This window comes from Natrix helvetica (genome assembly GCF_964273705.1).
Source record: "Natrix helvetica genome assembly, chromosome: 1".
NCBI classification, from domain to species: domain Eukaryota; kingdom Metazoa; phylum Chordata; class Lepidosauria; order Squamata; family Natricidae; genus Natrix; species Natrix helvetica.
In genome coordinates this window covers 79938835-79955717 of record NC_138548.1, presented here as the reverse complement: position 1 = coordinate 79955717, position 16883 = coordinate 79938835, and the positions used below count along the sequence as shown (strand labels likewise).

The following is a 16883-nucleotide window of genomic DNA, read 5'->3' as shown; positions in this document are numbered from 1 at the left end:
AGATGAAGGATAAAATAATTAATGCATTGTGTTGGAATAAAGAACTTACTCGAAGTCTTCAAATTCCAGGTCATTTCCTTCTACAGATGGACCTGCATTCTCAGAAGTGGAAGCAGAAGATGAGGAAGAGCGGAGGCGATTTTGCTGATACCGCATGGAGCGCTGGCGAATGCTATCTCTGCGTGAAAGATACTGGATCATTCTCTGGGCATAATAAGCAGCAGGTGACAACCTGAAAAATTAAAATACTGCTGTAAACTCAAAAACAAATCTCACTTGCTTCTTGATGTTGTAGGATTATAATGCAATATTATTATTACCTAAATCTATATCGGAAATAGAGGACTTGCTGTAGTTTTTCTATATGGATTGGATTATGAGCTGGAGATTTCTGCTTGAATATCTTTCTCTAAAATCCTTTGTGTTTTGTTAATGTGGTTTCCAATTCACCATATAACTGAAGTTAAAAAATGATCAGAGTAATAGGAAGGGCTGATTAACATTACTCCATGCTATCAAGGTTTAGTGAAGGGTTTAAAAAGCAAGCTGAATACCTATGTGTATTTTTTTAATTATTTTTTTAAAAGAAACTTTGTCTTTATATTTTTGTCTTTTCGTCTTTGTTCTTTTTTCCGTTTTTTCCCTTGAAAGCAATAAAATAAAGGATGGGGGAACAGCTGGTACAACATTTTACTACTATGTCAAGTTATTAAGGTTACTTATTTTTTCAAACGTACCTTACACTACATTCTTCCCATTAATTTGAAATGAAATATCTACCTCAAAAGAAAGCATTTTTTCACCCATCTCTTGCACTTGAACTCTGAGAGGCACATAAGGGCATGTTCCAAAATATGATTCAAGCCAAGTCAAAATAGTAGACTGGGAGAAGGTCAAACAGATTGAGATGGTAAAGTAAAATATGTGTGCTTTTCTGCAAGTTTATTGTAAGAAATAAATTCACACTCAGAGTTTAAATATTATTTACACACTTCTAGCATTAGACTGATATTGTGAAATCAAGATAAAGAGTAGCATTCAGAAGATTACTTAAACATAATTCTCCTTGGAAATGTGGTAAGTTAAATAGATAGTTTTCAGGGATGTTTTCCATTGTTCCAAGTCCTGGCCCAAATTACACAATGAGCTTTTTTGGCTTAGGCCTTAGGGCAAACTGGATCTGGGTTACCTTGCTCCTAATCCAACTCTTTAACTACTTTCTAAAAATCACTCTTTCTACTCATGGCGCAGTGGAAAGTCTTTTCCATGTGTGTCATGGGGGTCCCCCCATGAATATTGAAATCATCCAAAATGGTCAATCAAGGGCCAGTTCTAAAATTAGTTCAGTCAGAGAAGTTGATAGGGAACATAATAAACTATCCTGTCCTTTATCTGTTCTATCTTGCTGGCCAACATCAAGTATATGCCATAAAAACTACTAGAATGTTTCTATGTTCTTCCAAATTAAAACAAAGGGCATCTTAAATAAGAGCACACACTATAGAAACAATGGCGTCCTTTTAATAAATTTTAATACAATAATACTTTATTGTATCTCCATGATTTGAGCAGATTGTCTTATCTTGAACCACTGAATGTTCTCTGTGTGGGGCTTTCCATGCAAAGTATTCAGAAGCTGCAATTGATCTAGGAAGTGGCAATACTGGCAGTTTGGGGGATATCAATATATGTTTATCTAATGTATTGATATTTAAAATGTATACATATTCCATAATTTGAGCAGATTGGCTGATCTTGAACTGCTGTAATATTCTCTGTCCATGAAAAGCATTCAAAAGCTGCAATTCATCTAGGATGCGGCAATACTGGCAGTTTGTGGGATGTCAATATATGCTATATAAAGTTATTGCTCTGCGAGCTACACTAACACCCAGTAAGGCTCCAGATGAAATTCAAGGTGCCAGCTGTTACTAATAAAGCCCTACTTGGCAGAAGGTCAGGTTATTTGCAGAACCATCTATTTCTGGTGGCTTCTGCTCACCCCACCAGATGTGATAGAATGGGTATGCTCCAGGTTCCTTCATTGAGCATGTAAACGACATCTCTTTATTATGCTACCTTCCCGATTCAGATGGCCCTGGTAGGGTTTCTATAAGGCATTATAAACCTGGCTTTTATCTGAAGCACTGGATATGTGAGGTCAAGTAAGCTTGGCAGGTTAACTGATTGCTCTTAAACAGTAAGAGGGAAGGGATTTATTGGGCTTCTGGCTCACTGTATATTGATTATTACTGTAATTGTTTTAATTGTTTTGGCATGTTGATACTTCTTTTTTACTACTATTAGTTACCCAGAATTGTAACAGTGAGTTAAGCTGCCATATAAATTGTTCTAATTTATTAAATTAGATTTTTTAAAAAGAATGATCTAATTACCAGACAAATATACTTAATATAGGAAGAGGCTTATTTAAATCACATATTCCTCAACTCTGTTAAAAAAAATAATAGAGAACACTATGATTATCGGCTGACATTTTTTACTAATTTTTGGTATGCACTTTCTTCTTGAGAGAACAATGAGCGAGGGGGGCGCAGTGGTTAGAATGCAGTACTGCAGGCTACTTCTGCTGACTGCAATTTGGCAGTTCAAATCTCATCGGCTCAAGGTTGACTCAGCCTTCCATCCTTCTGAGATTGGTAAAATGAGGCCCCAAGATTGGGGGGGGGGGGGAAATGCTGACTCTGTAAACCGCTTAGAGAGGGCTGTAAAACACTGTGAAGTAGTATAGAAGTTTAAGTGCTACAGCTATAATTCTAATATCTGACTCAGCACATATAACAATGATAGCAATTAGGGCTGTATCGGATGAAGACAAACAATGGGGAAGGATTTCCTTCAGTGCTGTTTGTAGGCTCCAAAAGATTGTAGTTGCCATTGTAGAAATTGGATATTGAATTAAGTAGGCCTTCGGATTCAAGCTTTTACATTTTCACTTAATGGACAATTACTTTTCTGATAAAAAATAACAAAATCTGACTAACAAGTAGCTATGGTATATAATAATGAGGTCGGAAAAAGTTATGTAAAAACACATCTGAGACTACAAAAAGGCATAATATAAAACTATTTAAATACAGGTACATGTGAATTGGATGGCTGATAGCTTCAAATGTATTAACGCCAATATCTTGGTACAAAAATCCAAGTAATAAAACAGCTTTCACGAAAAGGTTGAGGGCAACCTTTACAGCAGTAGCATCTCTAATGGCATTTCTTCTGTAATAATTCTTTTCATAAATTATACGGAAAAGCAAGAGATTGAACTTTGATCCCAAAATACTCATTTATTACAAAGCAAAGGTTTATTTATAAAACAAGCTGATATGACAACAAGAAAATGTTCCTGGAGCTTGGTAAGACTGAGTCTCAAATATTTGTACTGCAAACCTCTGTGAACTGTGACGTTTCAAAAATTGTCACCTTGATTTTTCTAACTTTTCCTATACTTTGTTTTTCAATATTCTCTTGCCTTGATTCAATAGATTAGATCTTTTCAAAACATCTCATTATTTCCAAAAAGGTCACTGTTGCTTTAGCTTCTTTAAAAGGAGTGAATATGAACCACAGAAGTGATTGATTTAATTTCTACAATGTATTGATCATCCTACTTTTCCTACAATGTTTCCCTTCTTCATCAATCTGCACTAACAGAACAATCTTTCTCTAGCTTCTCATTCTTCCATTAGTAGCATCACTCTCATTTATTTTAGCCATATAGGCAGTCCTTGACTACAATCATTTAACAACTGTTTGAAGTTTCCACAGCACTGGGAAACAGTAACTTATTGTCAGTTCACACATACGATCATCACACCACCCCCAGTCATGTAGCCAAAATTTAGATGCTTGGTAACTAGCATGTATTTTCGATGGGTGCAGTGTCATGTGATCACTATTAGCAATGTTCCCAGCTGGTTTTCAACAAGCAACGTCAATGGGGGAAGCCAGATTTGCTTAATGATTGATTATTTGCTTAATGATCATGGGAGGAAAGGTCATAAAATTGACCATGACTACATGTTTTAGAATTCTAGTATTTGAGTGAGCAGACATGGAGTTCACATTTCTCCAAATTATGTTTTATAATCATGTTTTTTTTAAAAAAAGGACTTATCAACAGTAGAATCTTAATATAAAAATATTTTGCACTATTTCCTGTTATTGCACTATTTCCTAATTTTTCAAAAGGACTTTCAATAAATATCACTGGCCATTCTTTTAATTCCAATTTTACTCAAATCCAAATAAGTTAATCAATATTTTCCTCTATTACCATCTTCAACTTTATTTATTTTTTAAAAAATGTATGGTTGTCCATCTCAACAATGACTCTTAGGAATATACAAAAACTATAAAGTGGACCACAACATAAAGGATAATGATGTATTTTCCTAATTACTATTTATGAAACCCTATTAATAATGTAGCAGCACAACTGTTCTATTCTAATTTTCTCATCACAGCTTTATATACCATGTTGCTTATAGTTTCTGTGAAGTCTCTACTTAAGTTCTGCAAAGCTTGCCATGTTTCACTATCTAAAACAGACATTGAACTGCCCAGGTCACAAAATTTCTAAACATATATATTAAGGAATACTTAAACCCAATTTCAAATTATTTTTTAAAGCAGGTACTGATATACAAGATCATTTACAGAGTGACCATTAACAATAGGGACAGGCCTTTGTCAAATCAACTTTATAGTGTAATTTATTTATTTAGTACTACCAGAGGGAAAATAGAAGAGGTTATAGTAGCAATGTAATGAGTAAACTCCATTATATATTTTCATTTCTCTTTTTGGAAGGCTGAGAGGACAAAGGTGTTAAGCAAAGACTTTATAGAAGAAACACTGTTTGTTGACAAAAGAAATTAGATATGGAATAGGTTTCTGGGAGAAATTTCTAGGAATAAAGACAAAAAAGGAAGTTCTATCATATTATCTCCTCTTTTCTACACATTTATTATTACAATTGGAACTCAACCAGAAATCCATTTAGCATACTCTTTTATAGTTCTCAAGAGAAGCTTATTTTTATTTCATTTTACTTCATTTATTTTGTTTTATTTTTGGGAGCACGATCAGTATTTAAAAGAAGATAATATTATAATACATCAAATATAAAAGCAATCTTATAAAATAGCAATAAAATAAAATTGATGCAGAAAAGACTGAAGAAATTTATAGTGTAAAGGAGACACCAGATAATTTCAACAAGCCATGGCTACTGTTAAAAATTTAGCAACCTTGTTTGTAACGTTTACCTAGGAGAAAAACAATAATCTTCTATTCAGAGGAGCAGAAGACTAACAATTGATGTTATGAGTTCCATCCTTCATTTATTGTTCAGAAGACATTCAAGTAGTAAATGTGAAACAGATCCTCCTTCTGCATCAGAACATGTAAAATTTCAATTTTCATAGATAACATTGATATATCTACTATTTGTTGCCCCTAAAATTAATTTGCCAATTTGGACCAAGTTGAAAAGTCTACTATGTGAAGTATGGGGAATGCTATAAAAATATCTGGCAATGGAGCAGGGAAGGATGGTTACTGAGTGGCGGTGGGAAACTCTAGTTCCATCAGTTTGGAGATTTAGATCCCAGATCCTCCACCAAAGGCTGACTATAGTTTTATTGGGGATGAGACCAGCTAATGTTGAGGGGAAAAAGCCACCAGATTGAGATGGATTTTTCTTTTTAAGGAAGATTCAAACCTACATAATGAGGTGAGAATTTACTTCAGCCAGTATCTGAGGAAACAGAGCCTCAAATGGGTCCCTAAGGAGATGCAATTTAATTCCAACTGCATAAGGACACAATAAAAAATGTAGGTGATAATCTCTTAAAATCTGGACAGGTTAGTTTCTTACCTAGAAGCATCCTTATAAAAGTATAATTGGGTGCCATATAGAACTGAGCCCAGCACTTTGAATAATTTGACAGCTGCTGCTACATGCATATGGCATTTATATTTAATAATTGCAAAGGATGCTTTTGGAGATCTCATAAGGAAGTCCTTTGTTTAATTAACCCAGTGAGTAAATAATTCAATGTCTACGTGCTTAAAGGTTGTAACTTGCTCTGTAGGTTTACTATTGATCTTCCAGCTAATTCAGGACTTGAAACACTTTTTTAGAGAATATTAAGAGCTTTGTTTTCGAGCAATTGAGCAAAAGCTTTCCCTATGGTAGTTAATGTTTCAACAGATCTACCAAGCTTATGGAAATATTAGCCACATTACTGACTGAGTGTAGAATTGGAACACTGGCTGAGAGTAGAATTGGAACACTGGCTGAGAGTAGAATTGGAACAGGGTGATGGACTAAAAATGAAGAGTGGAATATCTGGTTTAACAAGGACTTCTACCATATCATTAATAAACTACACATACACATACACACAGTCTATATGCATCAATATAAAATTCTACTGTTTCAAGAAACCTGGGAAATAGAGCCTATATACATTACATTACATTACATTATATTAATACATACATACATACATGCATACATACATTACATGCATACATTTAATGGTGACTCATTCTCTCTGTTAGGTCTGTGGAAATATCTGTGGAGTTATTTTGTGACCAATTTACCTCTTTCGCTCCCTCTAAAAGTTGGCCCTTTTAAATGTTTACTTTCCATTTCATAATACTACTTCCCAAATTTACAGTAGTTGGGATCATTTGAATTCTGATTCTTAGATTTAACAACTAAAATTTCAAACTACAGTAATATTTGCCAGTGAATTTAATGCTATGATGACAAGGTTATTTCCATATTATAACATCCATACTCCTCAGTTACCACTTTTTCTTCACGAAAATCAAAAGATGCTGAGTTTAATTTAGGAAAGTTGAGGTTGCGACAAATGACATAAAATTTGATCTGAAGATCCTTATTAGAGCCATGCCCAGAGACAAGCTAACCTTTTAGAGGCCTTAACAGAAAAAGTCTCAACATTAGATTATAGTTTAATATCTAATTACTTTGCCCTTCACTGTATTTCCACATTACTTTCCATCTGTGTAACAGCCACTAATCTGATAGGATCCTTCACTATTAAATTAGTGAAGCAGAACCAGTGTTTACAAACTGTCTCTGTTGTTACTGACAATTATTTCTAACCAATACAGTCTAATAAGAAGTCTGAGGCTATGGCACAATTCTTTGAAGCCCCAGAAGTCAATCATCTGAAAAGCTGCATAAGTATGGCTTGTAACACCTATGAAACATTTGCCACATTCCAACAAATGATTGTTTATGTTTAAAAACACTTTAAACTTGATTAACATATCTGTAGGTGGAGATCGTTCTATTTTGCCATCAGACGATCCCTTTTCTTATCTAATATATAGAACTACAAAAACTTAAATTTGTCCATTGAAAAATATTATAGCTTAAAGCAAAGACAGTTTTACTACAATTCCTAAAATCCCATCCCATTAGGTAAGCATTTGCACTACTCCCTCTCTTCACAGCCATAAATAATTATTTCTAGATTCCAAAAGATTGGCTTAATTCCATTGTTCTTCCTATACAAAAAACAATAATGGGTACAAGCCTCATCATACAATTCTTGCTATACTATCAGGACAATTACACACCAGGCTTTAATGTTGCTTTTAAAAGAACTCAGTTATGTCCTCACCTAGCTGGATCAGGATAGATAGGATGTTCGCGGGATCCTGCCCCATCATAACGTGAGAGTGAAATGAGTGAAGATTCCAACAGCCTCCTACAAAACAAAGCAAAAATATTAAGCATTCATTATTCCACCTCTTTGGTTTCTTGCCTCCATCATTTTGTTTTGATTTTTTGCTTAATTTGGCCCATTGTCACCCTAAGCACAGCAAGTACTTCAATAATATTACCTATTAAAAATGGTACCATTTATGATGTTATCACTATATGATACGAAAGAAAAAATAGCATTTGTGTGTTATTGGGGGGGACGGGGAGAGGAAACATCTCTAATCCTACAGATTGGGAACCTGGAGCTATAGCAAAGGATATGCAGTTCCCAAATAACCTCCTGTTTTAACTACTGTTAAGTTCTTACACAATTTTGTTTCATTTAATATTACAAAAATGTAAATGTAATGGATCATGGAATTACCAGGGCATTACAGAAATTATGATACATATACAGCTGCCCTTGGCAATCAACATTTTTCCAGTACAAAACCTAGGTATCCTATAAGAAATACTTTGATCACATATACAGCATACAGCATATACCATAGAATATCAAAAGAAGTGCCTGTGAAACTCTTATGCAAAGTTTTTTTCCTCTCTGTACAACATTATTTTCAAGATTGGAATATAATCACGTGAGCAGCAGGTTTAATTTCTAAAAGCAGGAATGTATGTGCTGGCTTTGAATATATTTGAGCTATCCAAGTTTACTCCATAAATAATTTTTAAAAATACACTGCAAGTGCCCCCCTCCCCCTGCAATCTGAGTGCAGGAAGTCACAATTACTACATACCATAGGCCAATTGCTAATCTTTTTGCAACAGTAACTTATGACCTTATCATCTCAGAATTAGATTAGTGCAACATACTTTGCACATGACTGCCCTTGAAGACATTTCAGAAGCTGCAATTGATTCAAAATGCAGTGGCCTGACTGCTTACAGGAGAATGTACTGTATGTCCTAGTGTGAAACTTATGTTGAGGTTGAGATTGTTAGAAATAGGTTTCCAAACCCAATATATAGATCAGTTGGTTCAATCCCATCCCGGTTGCAGGAAGCCACTAAAACATATTTAAAAGGAATGTAACATCTACCCTTGTTCTAGGTTAGATCGTTGCCTTACTTAAACGTGCTTACCATCAAGAAAATCCCAATTTTCAACTGGAATCTCTATTGTTTTAATTTCAACATGTTGGGCCATATCTTGTTTTGGTTACAACAAAGACAGGCCCATTCTTGAGTCTTTTCAATAGCTGAAGACTGCATTGTACTCTTTTGTTATCTTCTGAGAGTTAAACTCTACCTCATGGGATTCGATTTCCAGATGCCTTATCACCCTTTTCTGCTGTTCCAGTTTAATCGGAGAACAATGGAAATATCATCTGGATTCAGTGCTTCTATTAATTCAGCCCTAGATTACACTGTCTTCTTAACTGATGCAACGCCCGGTTTGAGCATGTTCTTTTAGTGATCTACTTGTACCCCTAGATCCTTCTCACTGCACTGCTATCAATCCTGTAGTTGTACAATTTATTTTTATTGCAGAAATGCAGGAGTTTGTACTTGTCACAGCTGGACATCATCCCACTGAATAGTCAAGATGTTGTAGTAATGTTGACTTCCGGTTCCGGCGGCTGACGGCGACGGGCAAGTCTCTTGCCCGCTCCGGCTCCCCGGTGGGCTTCCCCACTCCTTGGGGGGCACAGGATGCCCTGGAGAGGCGTCCTGCCGGAGGAGCGGCTTGGCGGGGGATCCCTGCATCGGCGGCGGCTGGTGGGGGGCCCCCCGCTTCGCTCTAGGCATCGGGGAGCAGTATCGGAGGGCGCGCAGCATCTTCGCAACAGGCTGACCGGAGAATGAAAAAATAGAAGGAAGCAGCGGCGGCGTGGTGAGGCGCTTCCCCCCTTCATTCCCTCTCTTGACTTGACTTTTCAGCTTTTTAAAACTTTTACTTTCGGATTGCTTTGGAGGCGCGGCTGGAGGGAGGGGGATTCCCCCCCCCTTGGACAAGCGGCTTGGAACAATTCTGCTCTCAGCCCCAGGGGAAGGAGGAGGGGGGAGAGCCAACCAATGATGCCACACCCTTGCTAAAGTGATTTTTTATTGAACTTAGCTCCATAATTACTGATGATCTGAGGACTTTGGGAACTTTGAAAACTTTGTTATGCCTCTGAGCCCAAAGCTGGCAGGGCAAGATGGCACACTTCCGTTGTCTTTATGAACTGTGAAACCTGACTCCACCTTTAAAAATTCAGGCTTCCGGTCTTTGTCTCCGTGCTACCCAGAAGAATCTCTTGTGGATTGTTACTTTTTGAACTCTCTGGGGGAAAAAATTTTACTCTACTGCCAGACTGACTAGAGAAATTCTCTCCTGCTTGGATCTTCTGCCTCCTGGACTCATCTGGCTGCTCTGCTGCTCCAGCTGTCCATTCTCTACACTGACTGAACTCTTTATTTCATAAACTATGTCTCCTAAAAGACCACCTCCTGGAAAACCTGGCTTTGCTACCTCTGCCCCGACATCAGCATCATCCAGTCCTGCTACACAATCAAAGATTACAGACCTGATGCAACCCAAAAGTACAGAGATGGATCTGCAACAAATGCTTCAGCAACTCATACAGGGCCAAGAGGAAATTAAGAAACAATTAAAGGAAATGAAAGAAGAAATTAAAGAGAACCAAGTCCAAATTTATAAGAACTCACAGAGACTGGACCTTGTGGAGGGTGGGGTGGCGGAGGTGAGGGAGGGGTAGAAGCAGTGCAGAAGGGAAACAAAGAACTTGATACCCAGCAAATGAAAACAGAATTTGAGAGAATGTCCTTTTATCTTAGATTCCAAAATGTGATAGAAGCAGATGAGGAAAACATAAGGGACATCATGACAAACATCTTGGCCGAATACATACACAAAGAAAAACAACAGATGGAATGGGAGATAGACCTGGTTTATAGAGTGAACTCAGCCTATGCCAGAACACACAATGTACCCAGGGAGGTACATATTAAATTTCTTAGAAAAAGCACAAGAGACGAAATTCTGGGTGTACAAAGGGGGCAGGCACTGACATACCACGATAGGGAAATAACCATCTTGAAGCAGATCCCCAAGAAAATTAGGGGAAAAAGAAAAAATTATTTGCAATTGGCGAATAAATTATACCAGAAGGGGGTGTGGTTTAGATGGTTGATGCCTGAAGGTATGTTGGTATTCTGGGAGGAGACAAGAATTAGAATTAACACACCCATAGAGGCACAGGCCTTTATGGAAAAAAATAAAATACACCTAGAAAAAACAGAAGATCCTACAACAGATATGCAGGACACGGGAGGGGCCGGAGCTCTGCCAGCGGGGGGAGAAGGGGCAATACCAAGAAAGCTCAGATCACAAAAATGAATAAGAAAATCTCATTGATATAAACTGACCGAAAGTAGTATTGAAATTAATATGTGGATTATATACTACAATGTATAAACTGATTGAAAGTACCAATAGAATTAACATGCTGATTATATATGACTATGTATTAATGTTTTATATTCAAATGTATACTATGAGTTTGGAGAGAGGGGGCGCCTACCACACTTCGCAACTGCCAAAATTTGTATACCTTTCCATTACCTTTTCCCTTATAAATGTTAAAAAAACCAATAAAACTTCTTTATAAAAAAAAAAGATGTTGTAGTAATGTTGAACTGTTGTTTTCTACTGTAAGCCAGTTTCTAGTTAGGTATCATCTGAAAATTTAATAAGTCTTACTTGGCTTGCCTTCTGCGGGGGAGGTAGATTCAGAGAATTTTAATAATAATAGTACTTGGAGGGAATTATTCCAACAATGTGGAAGCCTTAACTCCAGCAAGCCCCCAAAACTCCTTGTCTGCACCCACGGACAATCTCCCAGATTCTGAAATTCATTCTCCCAGTCCAGTGCAGAGCATGATGCAGATAATAGGCAATCCTTCAGTTTCATATTTTAGATCCTTGCCTTTGGACAAGGGCAGAATTTGGGGGGGGACCCTACTGCATATCTCCCACCAGGACAATGCTGGATTCAAGAATTCTTTGGGTAGCCAGTAAGAAATCCATCAGGCTGCTGAACTGGTTGCTTGCTTATTTCTTCATTTGATTTATATAGCCATTAATTTCACCTACATAACTCTGTATGCTTAAAATAGATTAAAACAAATAAAATACATTATATGAAATAAACACAGCAGCCAAGCTATTTCATCCATCTTGACCTCAAGAATACCACGAGTTTTCATTAAATATTTTTTAGAAATTAAGCATTTTACATACATTATCCACCCAAAGTCTTATGATTAGGACAGCAGATAATGTGTGCTAAATAAATAAATAACACTGAACTATTTTCACAGCATTCCTTGCACTACCAACCTAGTTACTCTGTCATAAATGGTGTCAGATTAATCCTAACAGTAGAAACTTATCTTAACAAATTCACACTAGCCCTATACATTGATCACATGCAGTGGTGGGATCCTACTGGTTTAACAATGTTCTCTTAATTTGTTTGGTACTCCTTGCCCCTTCAATAACAACTGATACTTTTAAAAGTTATAAAATAACTTTTATAGATTTCTATTATGGACTGGGGATTGTTTAATAGTTTTGTATATATCCTTTCATATCCTTGATACATCAACAATTGTTGCATGTACCTAGACGTTTTGTTCATGTCATGCTAAGTTTTCAAACTTAGTAACTTTATGATGTATGGATTTCAACTCTCAGAATTGCCCAGTTAGCATGGTGGCTATGGAATTCTGGGAGTTGGGAGTCCACACATCATAAAGCTGCTAACTGAAAAATATTAGCTAAAATACTGAGAATCAAGCTGCATTAAAGAGCCCAAACACACAATCAAAAGGTCCAGTACTATAAATGTTTCTATAGGTAATCCTTGGTTTACAATCACAATTGAGTCCAGAATTATGATTGCAAGTTGTTGTGGTTGTTAAACAAGGTTCCCATGCAATCACCTATCACAATACTGGCTCTCCCCATTGCAGTTGTTAAGTAACTGTGCAAGTTAATTGGCAAAGCACAGGTTGCTATAGAAGGTGGAGAAGGCTTAGGGAGGCCTGGCATGGGTCCAGCCTACACTTTATCACCTTCCCACCTGAAACAATGGCCTGCACTGGCTCTCTAGGACCTTCCCCATCCCAAGGCAGCCCTTGCACAGCTTCCTGCCCTTCTGGTTCCCCCAGTCTTGGAACTCCTCCTGCCCCTTATACCTTACTCCCTTACCTCTTCTGAAGATCACCTTTCCAACAGTGCACCCAGCCAATGCAACAAGCAGCCTCCATACAGAGGCTGCCTTGCACTATTCTGGAGGTGGGCACCATTCACACAATCTTTCAGAAGAGCGTGATTTTTCACAATGACACCCACTTCCAGTATGAGATGAGGTAGTCTCTGCAGGAAAGCCATTCGTCACACTGGCCTGTCACTCTTTCGGATAGATGATCTTCAGAAGAGATAAATGGAACAAAATAAAGGGGTAGAGTGGAGGCCCAAGGTCTGTGGGCATCTAGATAGAGAAGTAAACTCAAAAAACGCAGCAGGAAGGGATGGGGGGAGGGAGATAATGGACAGGGAGTGATGTAGTGTTGCTGCAGTTGATCATAAGGGTGGACATATTGCCAAGTGCCCAAATTGTGATTACATGACTGTAGGGGCACTGAAGCAGCTATAACTTTGGATACAGGTCGTAAATTCCTTTGTTCAGCACTGTCGTAATTTCAGTCATTGAACGAATAGCTGTAAGTCAAGAACTCCATGTATAATACTAATAAGATTATCAAAAGTCTTCAAGGAACTCCAAACTTTTGCTTTATGAAAATTTAGGCTCTTTCAATCACAAGTCTAAAATCCATAAAAATGCTGATGAGCAAAAATTATTGGAATATGCAAAAGTCAAAAAACCTGGAAGAGATATGCTGATACAACTTTGATATATTCAAAAAAAAAGAAATCTCCACTCAACTCACTAGAGCATTACTGTCAAACCCTCTGGGGCTTCGTAAGCAGCCAACCTTACAATATTCATGCAAATTAATAAACCACCTTCAAGGTTAGAAGACCTGGCCTAGCCTGTCAGTCACTGCTATTACCTAGCTCAACATCAATGCCTCCCTCTTCCATTTAAATTAGTAACACACATTTCAAGACATGTGGATTTGCAACTGGCAGCATTAGCATCCAAGAGGAAAAGGCAAGTCTCTGATCAGCAGAACAGGAAGTGGATTTATTTTTCTTTACTTGTTAGGATTTATTTTGCCTTCTCTCCAGGAGGTTCAAGGCAGCTCACATGAGGATTACCCTTTAATTTATCCCACCCGTGACCTTTTGAGGTAGGGAAGAATAAAAAAAAAGAGTAACTTGCTACTTGCCTAATAAATTCCATATCTAAAGTTGGAGTTGATTACAAACTGTCCAGGCCCTAACCAAAAACTGCAGATCAGGTTTGTTTCTTTGTTTGTTTATAACATTTATATAGCTACCCATCTTATCAACCAGTATATTGTTCAGCTATACATGAGAACTGAGTCTGCGTTCAGTCTATAAATATAAACAGAGACTGTTGGCGGATTGGGAGAATTTAAGGAATAAAATGAAGAATCAAAGCAGTAGACTTCACTGGTGTTTTCTCTTCCAAAATCAGTTATCTTGGTATATTCAAGTCTTAAGAACCATCAGGGGTGTCCTCACCCCAATAGCACTATTTTATTTTCAGAAAATACTCTCGAGATCTGCATTAAGGCAACACTGGGCACTTGAAGAATTTGCTGTACAAACTGTCTAGACCAGTGGTCGGCAAGCCGCGGCTCGCGAGCCAAATGCGGCTCTTTACACCCTTTAATGTGGCTCTTCTGTGTGCCGGGCGCCCGCTCCCCTCCCTCCTCTCAGGCTTCGGAGGGAAGCTTCTGCAAAAGCCCGGGCGAGTGACAACAAGTTCCCGCCGTTACGAAGTCTCCGAGGCTGTAATTTTCTGAGCTGTGCGCACGCGCCTGTTTTCCACGACGTGGAGCAGAGGCGAGCGATGATTCCGGAGGCCATCAGTGGGGGAGCAGGGTCCCCCCTCGCGTTCCTCATCTTCCAGGATGGCCCCCGGAATCATCGCTCGCCGCGCAGAATCTCGCCACTGCTCTACGCCGTGGAAAACAGGCGCACGCGCACAGCTCAGAAAATTACAGCCTCGGAGACTTCGTAACGGCGGGAACTTGTTGTCACTCGCCCGGGCTTTTGCAGAAGCTTCCCTCCGAAGCGTTCCGAGGGAGGAAGGGCCAGTTGGGAAAGGGGCTTTGCTCCTGCTCCGGGCTGTAAGCTTCCCTCCGAAGTCTTGGGATGTTCTGAGGATCCCCCCAAGGCAAAACGCCGCTGCCAGGTAGTTAAAAGTACCTCTCTGATTCTGTCAGACTCTGCCAGTCTCTCTCTGATTCCCTCTCTCACTCCCTCTGTCTGTCTGTCTGTCTGTCTCACTCACACACACACACACACTGTGGTCACCTTGTTGAGTGTTCCAATCACATTTGAAACACTCAACAACTGGCCTGCATTTATGGTATTTTGCAGCATTCTGCAGTCATAGGACCTAGGAGTCCTATAGGAGAAAGAAAAAGAAAAAAAGAAAGAAAGTGGAAGAGAGAGATGAAATTAAAAACAACATACAAACCTGACTTACTCAAACTATCCAAGGAAATGCAAGGCCAATGTTCACATTAGTGGTTGTGACTTTGTCAGTCATTGTCAGGATGTAATTTTCTCTACATTGTAAGGCAAATTTTACGGAATTTAACGTTATCGATAAATAATATCGTTCTAAAGTTTTTGTTTTATTAGTTGTGTTATTTGTATCCTCCCGACCTATGTGGATACTTGCATGCAGAATATTCTCAATAAAAACTTATTGAAACTAAAAACAGTGTACCATCCTATGTATTTTCGGTTTTAAAAATGTGGCTCTCAAAATAAATTTCAATCGTGGTTTTGGCGAGATTTGGCTCAGTTGAAAAAAAAGGTTGCCCACCACTGGTCTAGACAATATGAACATTGTCACAAATGGCATCCAAGCACAATTAGCCGAGAAATTATAATTTCCATCCTGGGTTGGTTTTTTTTTTTTTTTTCACTAGGAGAACGGCACCTTACATCCTCCAGATTGTCAATCAATGTGATTCGCTGATTAAGATTAACTTGGCACAATGAGTGATGCTGTAGACCTCTCTTGCTAAATTAGTCCATGTCTACTTTTATTCTTTTTCTTTTAATATCTGAAGTATAAAACTGCCATCTGTTCAACAGTGCTCTCTGTTGTGCTTTCAAGAGATTGCCTGCCATCCAGATATTAGCACCTGTAGAAAACCATGACTGTTCTGCTCAATATTATCCATGGATTGTAAATACGTGCTGCTGTTGGGAGGTGAAGAAAGGAGGGGAAGGCCCTACTTGTATTGATAACCAGCGGTGGGTTTCGCATTTTGTTACCACCGGTTAGCCCCACACGCACGCCCGATTGCTTCTCGGGCACATGCGCCCCTTCCACACATGCGTCCAACTTCAAAAACGTACCTAAATAGGATGGCATAGAGCCAGGGCAGGTGGGCAGGCCCACCTACAATTTCCGCTACTGGTTTAGGAGAACCAGTCTGAACTGGCTGAATACCACCTCTGTTGATAACGTTTTAGAAGCAAGTTTTCTCTGGTCTTTTTTTCCTTAAGAATTATCATCATAAAATTATAACATAAGAAGGTGGGGTTAAAAACAGCAAACAGAATGGGCTACTGAGATATAATCAGAAAATCTGTTAAGCCTCTAGCACTTCCAGAATAGTAAATCAGATAATGGGTTAAAATACTCTGAAAACTGCTGTCATGTCATGGCCAAAAACCTGCACAAACTACCGTGTTTCCCCGAAAATACGACATGTCCTGAAACTAAGGCCAAGCCAGATTTTCACGGTGGGCAAAAATATAAACCCTCCCTCTAAAATAAGCCCTAGTGAAGGGGTGGGTTTAGCCAGAACAGGGGGCAGCCCTTCCCTTCCCCGGTCACCTCAGGGCTTCTTGGCCCCTTAATCGGATCAGTTGGGCCGCTCCGTTCACAAAACAGCTGATTCG

General features: G+C 38.5%; 1 protein-coding gene across 4 annotated transcripts in view; it reads right to left on the bottom strand.

Annotated features, from left to right (window-relative positions):
• The window catches only part of AMBRA1 (autophagy and beclin 1 regulator 1), a 163103-nt gene that overhangs the window by 108952 nt on the left and 37268 nt on the right, over positions 1 to 16883 (bottom strand). For all 4 annotated transcript variants that reach the window (XM_081939000.1, XM_081939001.1, XM_081939002.1 and 1 more), the window contains 2 exons: positions 7689 to 7775; positions 50 to 232 (listed from right to left, as the gene is read on the bottom strand). In XM_081939000.1, coding sequence (XP_081795126.1) covers positions 50 to 232; positions 7689 to 7775 — 270 coding nt within the window. The remainder of the gene's footprint in view (positions 1 to 49; positions 233 to 7688; positions 7776 to 16883) is intronic.